Genomic DNA, 16295 nt, shown 5'->3' on the forward strand with positions numbered 1-16295 from the left:
CCTCACTCACACACACACACACACACACACATCTCACTCACACACACACACACACCTCTCTCACACACACACACACACACACACACACACACACACACACACATCTCACTCACACACACGCACACACACACACACACACCTCCCACACACACACACACACCTCACTCACACACACACACACACACATCTCACTCACACACACACACACACATCTCTCTCACACACACACACACACACACACACATCTCACTCACACACACGCACACACACACACACACACACCTCCCACACACACACACACACATATCTCACACACACACATATCTCACACACGCACTCCCACACACACGCACACACACACACACACACACACACACACACACATCTCACACACACACACACACACACACACATCTCACACCACACACACACACACACACACCTCACACCACACACACACACACACATCTCACACACACACACACACACACACACACACCACACACATCTCACACCACACACACACACACACATCTCTCTCACACACACACACACACACACACCACACCACACACACACACACACACACACACACACACACCACACCACACACACACACACACACACACACACACATCTCACACACACACACACATCTCTCTCACACACACACACACACACCACACACACACACACACACACACACATCTCTCTCACACACACACACACACACACACCACACCACACCACACACACACACACACACACACACACACACACACACACACACACAAACACACACACACACACTCTTGTTTTGCTAATCTAGCTCACTTATGTTTCTCTATAGTAAATCACGTTGGATAAGTGCATCTGCTAAATGCATAAATGCAGATGTAAATGAAAACATTAAGGGAACATCTCAGGGGAACTTCAAGAACATGTTTCAGCTCAAAGTGCTTCGGCTGACGAAAGCGTTTGGGAATCTCGCGGGTCACTACCTCCACAAAAACAGTCTGATACAAGTAAAACAGAACCAGATCAGAAAACACATACGAGATGAAATGATAGACGTGATATCTTAGACTGAACACAAACACACATCTCGTGACCGTCACTGGTTTCTCTCAGAGTCTCTCGGTCTGATCCTGTGATCTCTGTTTGAGCATCAGCTGTGAACGCGGAGCAGAAAACTGTCTTTGACTGACAGCTCTCTGTGTGTGACGCCTCTGATGAATGTGATCTGATGGATTTCACACAAACTACCACAACGAGGGACTTTTGCTTTATTTCCTACACTGCTGCAGGAAACTAATTTTACTCAGAAATTGCTAGTAAATTTAATCAATAACACAGAGAGTAACTCAGTAACAGAGAAACAGTTTTTCTTGTAAAATGTAATCCAATAATCCAAACAACTTTGATAAATAATTTCCAGTGTATCTGCCCTGAACCCTGCAGCTGTAGCATAAATGAAGGATAAAACCTTAAAATAAAATAAATGTTAACTGAAATAAAGTCAAATAAAATAAAAAATATTTTAATTTAACGAGTTCCCAAAGAAACATGTCTCATTTTCATAGTTTAACTTGACGTACTAAAATAATTAAAACTGAAATAAAAAAATTTAATAATTAAAACTACATAAATATAATTTAAATATGTCTGTAGGCTTAAACAATACTTTTATCTTTTTTTGTAAGAAAACTAATAACAAAATGACAAAAAATACTAGTCTTTTAACAACAATTAAAATAAAAACAGAAAATATAAAAATAAAAAATAATTTTGACTATTAATAAAAACTAGAATAATATCTCATTGATACTAAAAACTAATAAAAAATCTTCAACTTTAAACACTTAAAATTTTAATTCAACTCATTTTTATTTAGTTTAACATGATGTACAAAAATATCTAAAACTAAAATAAAAATAATAACAACTATACAGACATATTTTTACAAAAATCTAATAAAAACAAACATTTAACTTTAACAACAAAAATAAACTTTAGCAGAAATTCTAATAAATACATAACAAAAATAAAACCTAATTCAAACTCTTAATAAAAATTGCAATAGTATCTGAATGAAACAAAATAACGCTGATAATGACACGTGAACCAGGAGGAATATAAATCTAATCGGCTAAAACACAGCTCTTATTTGACTCTAACTCTAGCACGCTCTATTCTAATTCTATTCTAGGTCCCTGTTAGACTTGCACTCTATTCATTTACTAACTGCTTGTTTTCTTCTTCTTTAACTAACACTAGCTTCTCTATTCTTTTTGTATTCTATATTGTTTTCTTTTTATTAATTATATATGTGTACTGTGCTAAGCTAACTGAGTCTTGTTATAGCACTGCATATCATTGCTCTTTTGTTGGTTTTGATTGCTTCCATTGCTTTGGATAGAAGCGTCTACTAAATGACTAAATGTAAATGCAATGATGTAAATCAGCAGCTGATGCTAATGTGGACTCTGCTCGGTCACTGTGTTACTCACTGCTCAGTCTCTGCAGACGGGTTCAATAGAACATAGACGGCTGTAAATAGAGCTGATCTGAGCGCTGGTGACCGGGCCACAGCCGCTCTGACCTCCTGCCCTCATTACAGCGAGTAAATCAGGCCGGCCGCGGCGCTTTATCACAGGAACACGCAGAGAGCATGCAAACACGTCTCTGGAGGAGATAGAGCCGCTCGTTATCATATTAAAACTCTCTCAGCCTTTCTGTGTTCATAGCACTGCATTACACACTCAACCACACGAGTGATGTGAAACACAAACCCATCACTGATCCAGAGGAACTGTTACGATCATATTCAGAAGATTTCCTGAGGAAAACATATACAGCGCTGTTTCTGAGTTTCAGCTCCTGACTTTACTCATCGCTCTTCAGATGTTTTAATGCTGTTTTATGTGTGTTTGTGGCTTTATTTAGCACTTTTATTTCCCTGCTTATCTTGTTTATCTCAAAGACTTTCCTGGTTAAATAAAGGGTAATGAATAAATATAAATATGAAGGTTAATTAATTAATTAATATAATGGCAAATAAGTAGATAGATAGAGAGGCAGGTAAATAAATAAATAATAAATAAATAAATATATAAATATTATTTTTATTATATTATTTTGCTGCTATTTTGGCCAGGAAACTCTTGTAAAAGTGATTTTTGCTCTCATAAAAGCTTTCCTAGTTAAATAAATATATATATATATATATTTGTTTTTGCTATTTGCTGCCTATATTGGCAAGTACACTATATATTTTTGATTTTAGAAAGACTTTCGTAGTAAAATAAAGGTTAATCAATGAAAGAATAAATAAATACATAACTTTTGCTATTTTGCTGCCTATCTAGGCCAGGACACTCCGATAAAAGATTTCTGATTAAAGAGATTAATAAAAATAAACATAAATAAATAAAAGCCATTGAGTGGCAATGTGACAAAATTGCAAATCCGGCAAAAAGAAAAGAAAAAAAAGCCCTTAAAATCAAACATCAAGTGTATACATGTTTTCAAATAGCATAGATCTAATTATATGCTAAATGATTAACATGACAGCCTGGTTAATAAAACTGCTGATTAATATTTAAAATGTAATGTAACAGCAGAACAAACACTGAGACAAATACTGTATAATTATTAAACATTAGAAATTAATTTGATAAATTGGATGCACAAAGTTTAGCTTGCATTTAGTATTGTAGCCTAATTATATTGCTATTCTGACTAAATACCATTAAAAGGGTTTATTTAATTTTTAGGAATTGCTCTGTTTATATGATTATGGATTTTTCTCTGCTGTCAGCGACTATCAGAACAAAGCTGAAACGGATATCTATGTCTGTTAAATACAGTCCTTTCTAATATCATAACAGTGTTCACATCATAATAATATCATAACAGGCCAAGCTGGATGTCAATATGCGTAATATAAGCGCTTAAAGTCAGACGTACAGACTAAACAAGTCTTAAAATAACACGAAGCAACCATAAAAACCTCCAATGAAAACACAGCGAGACTCATTCCTCAGATCCAGCGTGTTCTGCGTTCAGATGAAGCTCTGATACGCTTAGAGATGCTTTCTTTCACAACACAGACACAAGTGAAGCATAAAATAACTTCAGTGACAAATTACAGCGTGGAGCCACGTTCAACAAGAGCAGAAATCAAATAATTATCCTGGCCGGCGGCCCGTGGCCATGACATCATCACGCTCAGCCAATCACGGCAGACGAGCATCAGAAAATATCATTTCCATCACCCACATCTGCAGAGACTGGAAATATTTGTGTTTCATAAAAGCATTCAGTCCAAGTGTTTTCACAATCTGCCTTTCTGAAACAGAACCGCCAGCCTAAGAGAGTATGATGCTATTAATTAATTAATTAAACAAGTTCCGAAAGCAACATTTCTCAAGAAATAATAAAAAACACCAACAAAAACACACAAAGTTACTAAAACTTCAACAAAAATTTAAGTAAACTTTCATAAATTTTTCATTTAGTTCAACTTGATGTATTAAAAATAACTCAAACTCAAATAAAAAAAGAATAATTACAATATATAGACATTAAAAAACACAAACAACAATTGTAAAACACTGTAAAATTACTGCGAGGTTAACAAAAATGTAAAAATAAAAAACTGAAAATATAAAAATAACAACCACATTTCCTCTATTTTCATATAGCTTAACTTCATGTACCAAAAATTAAATAAAATAAAAACTCATATTAGAAAATCTAATAAAAAAGACAAAAGCACACACAAAAAAACGTACTAAAACTTTAACAAAAATTTAAATAAAATAATTAATTAACTAATTCAAACTATTAATAAAAACTACAATATAATCTCAATGATAGTAAAATATAACAGCTTTTAAAGGGATAGTCCACCCAAAAATGCCAATTCTGGTTTCAAAACGATTTTGGGACAAAAATACTACAGAAGTCAACGGGGACCAGAAATGGTTCGGTTCTTCATTCTTTAGAATATCTTATCTCGTATTGAACAGAAGAAAGAAACTCATACAGGTTTGGAAAGACATGAGGAAGAGTAAATGATGACAGAATGATCTTTTTTTGGGCGACTGTTCCTTTAAAAGTCATCTTCCTCCATGACAGAAGATCTCCTCGCAGTTCTCCTGAAAGACGTCCAGAGACACTCGCTGCAGTATATTTAAGCGCAGTAAAACAGCACAGGTACAGTGTTTAGTTCATAAACGTCACATTACTCGTGCTGCGCTCAGGGCATCATGACAAGACACGCTATTTACTGGGAGAGATGTTTGAGTTGGACACGCTGACGGTCAAACACCACCAAACAGAGCCATTGGCTGGATTTATAGCTGGTAAATATGGCTGATAATGGGCAATATCGACGAGAGACGTGTGTACAATATTCTTTAGAAAAGCATTCCAGACTCAGGGTGGGAAAATCCGGAGTAATCCGGAACTGACAGACTCCAATCCCCAGAATAAACACGCAGCGCTTCACCTGTGTTTACATCTGATTTATTCCTCATATACATACAGACGTACACTAGGCTGTCTATTTAACACCTTCATTTGGTGCAGTTAATTATGGAATAAATAACGTGTTAAAATGCATTTAAGGCAGAGCCCGTCCAGACCTATCCATCACTATACACTGATGCAGTGTCTGATGAACATGATGCAGGACTGACTGACTATTAGAATGAAGTTATATGAGCCTAAAATTCAAGATATGACTGCAAAAAATCACCTTCTTATATTTATATCATATGATATACACCACCAGTCAAACGCTTTTGATTTTTTATGTTTTTAACGAATTCTCTTCTGCTCACCAAGCCTGCATTGATTTGATCAAAAATACAGCAAAGGCAGTAATATTGTTTAATATTATTATAATTTAAAGCAGCTGTTTTCTGTGTGAATATGTGTTAAACTGTAATGTATTTCTGTGATCTGCTGCTGTATTTTCAGCATCATTACTCCAGTCTTCAGTGTCACATGATCTTCAGAAATCATAATAATATACTGATTTACTGATCAACAAACATTTCTGATTATTATCAATGTTGAAAACAGTTGAGTAAAACAAAATTCAGGATTGTTTGATGAAAAGAAAGATCCAAAGATTAGCATTTATCTGAAATAAAAAGCTTTTGTAATATTATAACTTTCAAAAGCTTAAGGTCAGTATAATTATTAATTTTTTTTTGGGGGGGGGGGGGGGTACAGAAATTAGCACTTTTATTTAGCAAGGATACTTTAAATTGATCAAAAGTGATGATAAAGACATTTATAATGTAACAAAAGATTATTTTTGTTTCAGATAAATGCTGTTCTTCTGAACTTTCTATTCGTTAAAGAAACATGAAAAGAAAAGAAAAACTCTGTGTTCAACATTGATAATAATCAGAAATGTTTGTTGATCAGTAAATCAGTATATTATAATGATTTCTGAAGATCATGTGACACTGAAGACTGGAGTAATGATGCTGAAAATACAGCTGCAGATCACAGAAATACATTACACTTTAACACATATTCACATAGAAACAGATATTTTAAATAGTAAAAATATTAAACAATATTACTACCTTTGCTGTATTTTTTATCAAATCAATGTAGGCTTGGTGAGCAGAAGAGACTTCTTTAAAAAAAAACATTAAAAATCTTACTGATCAAAAACGTTTGATTGGTATTTTATCAATATCACACCAGCAAGAGTGCTGTTTCTCCCCAATATCTGCTCAACTGCAAACGTGATACTGATTTATACAACAGTTCAATAAACATGAAGTTTATATTGTGTTTTAGACACAATATTATCTGTTTTGCACATGAAAATAGTTCCAATCAAAGCCACAGCAGAACAGCTGAGCATCTCTGATCGACACACAGCAGTGATTCGTTTCTGAATGAATCAGCTGTTTGAACGAATCATGTGACTCAATCATTCGGTGGCTCTTTCATGAAGACAGTTACTTGGTTCGTTTCTGAATGAATCAGCCGTTTGAACGAATCAGTTGAATGAATGATTCAATGACATTAAGACAGTTTAATATTTAGTGTTGTTTCATATTTCAGTATTCATTTTTTAGTATCCATTTATTATCATTTGAATGGTTTATTATTTCAATGTTTCTATTCATTTAAAAAAATTTATTTAAAAAAAGTAGCATTAGAAAGAAACAATTCGATTCAACTTCCTTCAACTTTTACATTTCCTTTGCAAAGTTGAATCAAATTGTTTCTTTCTAATGCTCCTTTTTTTAATGTCTATTCAATGCTTTTCTCATTTAACATAATAAATACTTTAAGTGATCTTTTGGGGATGATTTCTCAGCCCAAATTGATATGGGATTAATTTGTGATTAATCAATCATGTAAAAATATTAATTACATTTTAAAATTAATACAAATATTGAAATAATAATACATTCAAATTTAAAAATGTAATTGCTTAACAGCCCTGATATGTGTCCCTGCAGCACAAAAGCAGTCATGAGTAACATAGGAATAACCAACAATACATTGTATGGATCAAAATTATACATTTCTCTTTTATGCCAAAAATCATTAGGATATTAAGATCATGTTCCATCAAGATATTTAGGAAATTTCCTACCATAAATATATCAAAACTTCATTATTGATTAGTAATATGCATTGCTAAGAACTTCATTTGAACAACTTTAAAGGAGATTTTCTCAATATTTAGATTGTTTTGCTCCCTCAGATTCCAGATTTTCTAATAGTTGTATCTCATTTTATTCATTTTCATTTATTCACTTATAAAGCACAAATAAACAACAAGAGTTGACCACTGTGCTGTACAAAAGAGGAACCAAAAGAGGATCTCGGCCAAATATTGTCCTAACAAACCATACATCAATAGAAAGCTGATTTATAAATCTCATAAACACACGTGTGTGTTTCTCTAATATGAACTCACACCTGGACTATCATTATCTCTGTCATTTAAAGAAACAGCAGATGAACTATCAGCTTTATTTGCTCCTAATTGACTGAACAAATGGCTGCTATCAGGTGTTTAACCCGGCAGACTTCCATACATCAGCAATCTGACAGCAGCAGCCGTAATAACACCGTCAATAAAAGGTCAGACAGACAGTCTTAATCAAGCGCTGAATCGGCCGTAATGAGCGCGCCGTGCGATCCGTTTCGCTAATATTAAACTAATAGATGATCTAACAGGGGAAATATTAATCAGTCGAGCTACCGAGCACCAATAACACTCTGCCAAATCCAGCCGCTGATTCATTTGCCATTAGCGGTGATTTCTGACACACTCCAGAGAATCATTCAGCGGCGCTCCGCTGCTATTTTAGTTCAGTCGCCGCTCCTCGCAGAAGATGTTTGTGTTCATTCTCTGCTCTCAGACGTCTGCTCTAATCCAGAGGAATTTATACTGTAGAAGCTGACGTCACACCGAACCAGACCACCAACAACATCTCTGCCTCAGCGTCCATCACAAACCACAGCAGCTTTCACACCGAAAAACTACAGAGCTTTTGGACCTTATTCACCCCTAACTGGAGCATATTAGCAGCTTTTGTTCCTTTCTTCTGAGAGTCTAAGAAGTTTAGCTTTATGCACATCTATGGACGTTTGTTTCCACCCAGGAATAAAAATATAGAAAAGGTGCCTGCAGCTTTTATTCTCAGACTGGTTTACATCTTACTATTCTAAGTTATAAACTCATAATTGTGGGTTTGTTTTTTGCAATTTTGACTTTTATAATTGAGCTTACAAATCATAATTTCAACTTTTTTCCTCAGAATTCTGGTTTTGTATCTTGCAATTTTCAGAAAAAAAAGGTCATTATGACTTTTTAATCTCACAATTCCTACTTTCTTTCTTGCAATAATAAGTTTATATTTTGCATTTCTGACTTATTTTCTCAGACTTGCTCATTTATATCTCAATTGCAAGTTATAAGTCATAATTCTGACGTCTTTTTCACTGAATTCTGAATTCATATCTTGTAATTTTGAGCTTTTTTCTCAGAATTCTAAGTTTAAATTTTGTAATTGCTTTTTATTAAGAAATTAAAGCGGTAATCACTACTTTTTATCTCACAATTCAGACTTTTTTCTCACAATAGCATGTTTTTTTCACAATTACCTGTTTTCATAACAAAAATAAGCTTCCATGCACAATATAATTGTTTAAACCTATTTCTATCATATAATTAAAAAAATTAAAATAAAAAGAGTAATTGTGACATTTTAGCTCACAATTCTGCCTTTTATTTTTGCAGTTGTCAGGTTATACAGTATCTCAGCTCTGACTTTCCTTCTTAGAATTGCGAGTTAACATCTTGCACAGTTTATTTTATTTTTTTTTCTATGACAGAAATAATGTTCCATGCATACAGTACGTGTCTGTCCATGTCTATATTTACAGAGCTGATAATTGATGATCCATCTGCACTCTCTCTGTCTGTCAGCTGGTATCAGAGGTGAAGCTGCTGACCTTTAGTTAGTGTGTTTGGGCTTTTTCTCACCCGCCCCTCTTTGTGTTTGACATGCATTCACACACACACACACACACACACACACACATGCACACGCTCACCTCCCATAAGTGTCTTGTGTTTCGCACGGATCCCGACTGCACCTTCTCCAGCGGCAGCGAGATGCCCTGGAAGGGCCCGATCCAGGTGCCCTGTGGGATGCGCTGGGCCGCACAGATGCCGTATCCCAGACCCGGGACGGTGCTGGTGCACAGACACACCTCACGGGGCAGATCCCTCAGCCACTCCGGGACCTCTGGAGGAGGAACGGCCACCGAGGAGCTGCTGGTCCCCACTAGCCTCCGCAGCGAGTGCAGGGGTCCGTGCATGGGGCACTCGCCGTTCCGGTTGTCCGCACACATGTCACAGCCTGAGGGACGGCACAGCGAGAGGGCCGGTTATTTACCCGCACACAGATGGGACCCCGAAACGGCCCCCAAGATCCCCTTCACTGAGTCACAAACAAACTTTAAATTGTGCTTTTGTCAGCTGGTGCATGAAGACATTTCTGCTACTGCGCTTGAAACGGTTGTGTTGGTATAGACTGAACAAAAAGCTTTAAATGTAAAAATATATGCATTTATCAGCTTTTAAATAAGACAGTGTTCAATCATTTCACAATAGTAATCACTCAAAAAAAGTGCTTCTATTTGTGTCACGTTTGTGCCTATAAATGATTGACTTTATGCACAAAAAAACTGACGTTAAATTAGTGACTTTAAATTGTGCAAAAACAGATTTAGAAAAACAGAAATTATGCCAAAAAAGATTTTGTGCATTTGACTTTAAATGACTGATTTTAGATGAAGCAAAACCGATTTTTGAGCATTTGACTGCAAATTATTGACTTTATGCACAAAAAACGTGCAATTTACGTGAAATTATTGACTTTATGCAATAAACAACAATTATGCACAAACAATTCTGTGCATTAGATTTAAAATTACTGACTTTATGCAAAATAAAAAACATAAATTTTTGTATTATGCAAAATTGACTTTGACTTTCTGCAAAAAAAAAAAAATATTGTGCATTTGACTTCAAATGATTGACTTCATGCAAAAAAACTACAACTAGCTTAAATTGTATCCAGTAGCCTTTTTAAACATATTATGAGTGAGATATCCCTTAAAACATGATTTCTTTTGCGCTCTTTAAAGTGACCTACAGAAATAAATCGCAATGTGCATCGTCTTCTAAACTGACTTTAGTTGCTTTGTAGATGCGCTTTAGTCTCGAATCATGTTTGTCTGATTTTGTAATGTGCATCAGAATATTCTTTATTGTGTTTTGCGTCTGAAAATCGCCGCGCAAACGAAGCTGCGTGTTAAAGTATAGCCTACATGTGTAGGTCTGTAAAGCGCTTTATAAATGAGCTGCACTGCCCTGAAATATGGGCTCAGAATCCCGCATGTAGATAAAGAAGTCTCACTGTCCCCCGGAGACACACATGTCCCGTGCTGGGATGATGAATGTGGGCCGATGGAGCAGATCGATCAGTGATCCGGACTCACTCTACAAAACTATACAGCAATTAATTGTGTGTTGTCCGCTCATCCCTCATGTGCTGCTGCATTTATCGACGAAGATCTGCTGATCACTCACCAGCTTTCACATCTCACACTCATACAGTAGCCTATTTCCATCCGTGCATCAAAGCGATTAATTAATTATCCAGAAAAAATATCGGAAATATAACGGGACAAAATCTACTTCGCAATTAAAGATTCAAAAGAATGCAGAGTAAAAATGATTTCAGTTGTTGACATTAACAATCAATGTTATTATCATATATTTGATTTTTAATTACAAATATTTAAGACATCTCAGCCAATTGAAATACAGGCTACAAATCAGCTAAACATGTTTATTCATTGAATACGCGTTTTAAAATAAGGCCGAGATTAAAAAGCCTTTTCTTCAATGTGAATGTCGATTTTGTTTTATTCGAATTGATTTTAATTTGTGATCATTTCCTTAATTTCAGTAAATAATTTCATGATATTCGATACCGCTCGTCGATAATTTCGCATTGATCTGTTTTAAAACCAGAAAACTGCACCCGCACCTGCCTGAGAATAAACTCAATTCGACCAACAGAGAATTCAGAAAAATCAGATGCACATCACAATCATCGGCCCATTATAAAAATACTAAGAACCTGTTTTAAGAAGATGAACTAGCAGTAATGCAGTAGCCTAATATAATGTAGGCTAGACCATAAAACTAAATTATTCTCTTAAATATAGCATTCATTTAAATATATTTTCTAAATCGCAACAACACGTAAATTGACTTTTTTCTCAATAACTATTAGCTCTTATTAAAGCGCTCGTTTTGTCAAACACTCTCCCAAAACAATAATGTTCTTCACGAGTTCTGCTGTTTTCCAGAAGCATATTTCAGTCTCGAGCTGCTAAGTGTTTTGAGTTTGAAACACTATATAGTCTGTAGGATATGCTGATGCTTGATTATAGGTTCTTCTGAGGCGTGTTGCGCTTCTTCAAAGCATCAGAACGCCGATGTTTTAGAAAGTTCCCATGCATGTGACCCTTCTTTCCTCCTCTTTATTTCTAATAGAGTGTGTGTGTGTGTGTGTGTGTGTGTGTGTGTGTGTGTGTGTTATGAAAGAGCATAAAGCTACATACGGTTGTTGAGGTCTCCGTTGTGGTTGTTGAGCGGGATGATCTCCATCCGCTGCTGTCCATACAGATAATAGTCCAGCTCCTCGGAGCTCAGCTTCAGCCGCGATCCTTTATCGTTCTTAAAGTTGGACGACAAACAAAGTTCTTTGGCTTGAGATGATCCGCCGCCGTCGGAGCTCAGAGTCTGTCCGAACAGCGCGATCTGACCCGCGGGAGACGCGGTGGAGGAGCTGGAGCTGGAGGAGATCAGGCTGGGTCTCTGCAGCGGCACCGGAGGCGGCAGAGAGGCGGCTTTCAGTGCGCTATTCTGGGGGAAGAGCTGCTGCCAGTGCTGGATGTAGGTCTGGTCCACTTTGAGGAAAGCAGAACCGCTCGGCTCGCCCGGCTTCAGCATGTCCGACTGTAACAGCAGCACAGATGATGGATGATGATGATGGACTTTCATGTGCTCTTCAGAAAAGAGTCGCTGGTTAACTTAACTAGTCAGGCCGCGGCGCGCGTTTAAACACATTAAAACACTGAGCGAAGTGAAGAAGCGTCTGCGCTCGCGCCGCATGTTTGTGCTCGCGAGGGAAACACACTTACCCTGTCAGAAGAGTCCAGGCTGTGACTCTTGGACACTCACAACAGCTCAGTATTGACCAAGAGCTCCGCTCGAACCCCTGTCGGCGCGTGCACGCGCAGCGCGCTCCCGCACGAGCACGCGCCTCTAAGTGATCCGAGCGCTTGGTTTTAATTTGGCATTACTTTTTTTTTTAAAGAGGCGGATCATGCATTAGATTAGATTAGCGCGTGCACGCATTGTCCAGCGTTGCACAAAAAACTCTTTCCTTTGTTATCGGAAAGTTGCTGGAATCATAAATGATCGTCGGAATTGTCTATTTGAGTTTGCATGATAATAAATGACTCTATGCGCGTTCACGCATTGCATATCACAAAAACAAAACAAAAAAACAACAAAAAAACGTGTTTTTTTTTTACGTGTTTTTTTTTTTTTTGGTTTCTCAAAGTTGCTGGAATCATAAATGATTGTCGGAATTGTCTATTTGAGTTTGCATGATAATAAATGACTCTATGAATCAGGCATTTGATAATTATATTAGTCTATTTCTTTAAGTCTCTCGCTTGACGCACCAGATAAGATGCCTAACTAGTTTCCCAGCCTTCCTTCCAGACGCTTGAGAAAGTTTTGGGAAAGCGCTCTATATCTGAATGTGGGGTATTTTACAGCAGAGGAGGGGTAAATGTTTTGACTGGCAACATTCTGACAGGCCCATTCGTCATCTAGAGGTCTCGGCAGATTGATAACGAGCCAAAACACAAACATAATCGTCTGAAAATGAATTCTTGTCTACAAACGCATTTCACTCTTTAAGAATGTGAGCAAGAACAACGCGCGGATTTAGATTTTTCTTTGGCGAGAAAGCTTTATTTTAGGCTAGCTTCATGGCGCAATTATCATTCAAATTAAATCAAAACACGATTAAATTCCATTTTCTTTCATTAAATGATTGTTATTATTTAAATAACAATAATGCATGTCGAAGCTACGCTTTAAAGCATTAATAGCTGTCACACTTCTAAATAACAGTGCTATTATGACAGCGTATTGGTGTTTTTATTCTTTGATAAATGACCGGTGAAATAAAGTGCACTCGAGGGGCAGAACAGATCAATACATTAACTGCACAAATATATCATCTTCTGTGCCAAAAAAACGGATTATTAAAAATGAGCGTTAACTTGGGCTTCATTTGTATATTTGCAGCGCGTGAGAAGTGTTTAGGTGTGTCTTTCATGCACATAGACTGCTGTTTGACATTCACTCTTAGACCCTTTGCATCTCTTCTTAATGAATTCTGCTGATGGCTGAAAGACAAATGGACGGTGCTTTGGCAGGAGTCCGGCCACCAGCGCCTCTTATTATAGTGTTAAGGTCACGGCTTGCTGAGTATATTATTCATTAATATAGACATATATTCAGATGATGCTCGTGCTGATGTTGCAACTCAAATGTATAATAAATTGCCTGTTAATAACCCACTGCAAAAACAGCGAGGTTTCTATTAGTGCCTCGAGTGTGTTTTCCATCCTGTTAATGATGTTAAAGCGCTTTTGTGTGGTTTGATAGCAGAGAGTTAGTTCTTTAAATACTTCTGTGTCCTTGATTCTCGCAGATAACGGCACATCAAACATCAGTTACCCAGCACTGATACAAACTCATTTTAATATCGATTAGCCTAATTAGCTCTGCATGTTTGAATTAGACAGAATTAAGGTCTGCTTTATCTCCAGCTCATTCCGGTAAATATCCTAAAGTCAGTTTAGCCGCATGTTGAACTGAACGCGTTTAAAGCGAGGGGTTTCAGCTGCAGCACGGTATAAAAGCCCGACATTACGCCGTTTTCAGAACTGTATCATGGAGCATCAGTTAAACAATCGGTAATCAACACTGAACACACAGTACTTGAGTCTTTCACAGCCTCGCTTTCGTTCCTGCCAAAATATGAAATATACTCGCTCAGCTTTATTAAATATTAAAATATGTCTCTGTCCTTCTATCAAACGCACTAGAGACTGTACTCGCATGCAACAAACACGAGTTTAGTTTAGTTTAGTTTAGTCTGATTAAAGGAAAGAGATATTGATAACAGAGAATGTCTGGCAAGGTTTTCTCAAAGTTATGAGAAACATTATTTATTCATCATTCAAAAAAATGGTTTCTGAAACAGTTTAGTTGGTCTTAACATGTTAGTCTAATGTTACATACTTGTTTGAGATGGTTTAGAGGACATTCAAACGGAACGTTTCCATAACGTTTGCAAAATCATAACTGAACGTCCCCTTAATGTTTTCTCTAACAATCTCATAACCAAGATGTTTTTAAAACAATCAGGCATTCTGAAAACACTCAGAAACAATGTTTTCATATCATAATGGGAACATTAGTAAAACACTCTTAGAACATATTTGAGTTTTTCTTATTTAGACCTCCTGGAGTCACACCACATCACCTCATTTCTGATCCATCAGCCGCTGGCAGGAGCAGTGAAGACATGCAGACGTCAGTGTGAAGCAGATCTGAAGATGCCATCAGCGAGAGAGCACTGCTCTTTCTCCTTCTGTCTCTCTCAATCGAGCTCAGTGACTGGAGCTTGAATGGGCTCTGAAGCTCTGCTCTCTTTGAGTCCTCAGAATCCCTGTAACGCGTCCTGACAGAACTGAAGCTGGATGAACCGCAATCATACGAGCACACGATAACCAAACCATCAATGGAAGTCCACTCGTCGTCATGATGAAACACGTGGAATTATATTTACAAAACCATACCTGAGGAGCTTATTTATTAAACACAATTTTCTGGCAATTCAACAACATTTTTGCAGTGATTTCTTAAGCCACTGCCTGTAGTTGAATTCTCTCTCAAGATCCCTGTAAGGAAAAAAAAGAGAGAAAAGGGTGACATTAAACAAAACACTGACTGCATGTATATATATATACACATATATATATATATACACATATATATAGGTTCCAAAAGAGTGTTTGAACAGTGATGCCATTGAAGAACCATTCAATGATCAGTTCTTAAGAACCTTTTTTTCTTGCAAAGAACCTTTTTTCCACTATAAAGAACCTTCTGATCAATGGAAAGATCCCATGGATGTTTAAATTTCTTCATGAAACCACTGTTGCCAGAACATATGAGCGAGTGAAGCTGATTTAAACTACTGTATACAGTATATTTTAATCTAAAATGAGCAATTTTATCAGGCTCCTATGTTTAGGTTCAGTAATTTTACTGAAATGTATAGGTCCTTTGCAATTAAAGTGAAATATCTGAACATAGGAGTCTGATAAAGATTTAGAGAATTTTGCATCTGAACTCTTCATATATATAATAATAATTATGACCCTGCAGCACAAAATGAGTAGCACAGGTATATTTGTAGAAATAGCCAACAATACATTGTATGGGTCAAAATTATACATTTCTCTTTTATGCCAAAAATCATTAGGATATTAAGATCATGTTCCATGAAGATATTTAGTAAATTTCCTACCGTAAATATATCAAAACTTCATTTTTGATTAGTAAT

The 16295-nt window shown here is 36.5% G+C and overlaps 1 protein-coding gene across 1 annotated transcript in view; it reads right to left on the minus strand.

Moving 5' to 3' along the window:
* prdm6 (PR domain containing 6) overlaps positions 1-12616 on the minus strand; it is a gene marked incomplete at its 3' end in the record, with an annotated part of 29849 nt that extends 17233 nt beyond the window's left edge. Inside the window, exons 1-2 of the mRNA XM_079383983.1 lie at positions 12199-12616; positions 9613-9920 (exon numbers count right to left, since the gene is read on the minus strand). Of these exons, the coding sequence (XP_079240109.1) occupies positions 9613-9920; positions 12199-12589 (699 nt within the window). The 5' untranslated portion in view covers positions 12590-12616. The remainder of the gene's footprint in view (positions 1-9612; positions 9921-12198) is intronic.
* Between the last annotated feature and the right edge of the window lie 3679 nt (positions 12617-16295).

Source organism: Barbus barbus, assembly GCF_936440315.1.
Source record: "Barbus barbus genome assembly, chromosome: 29".
Lineage (NCBI taxonomy): Eukaryota > Metazoa > Chordata > Actinopteri > Cypriniformes > Cyprinidae > Barbus > Barbus barbus.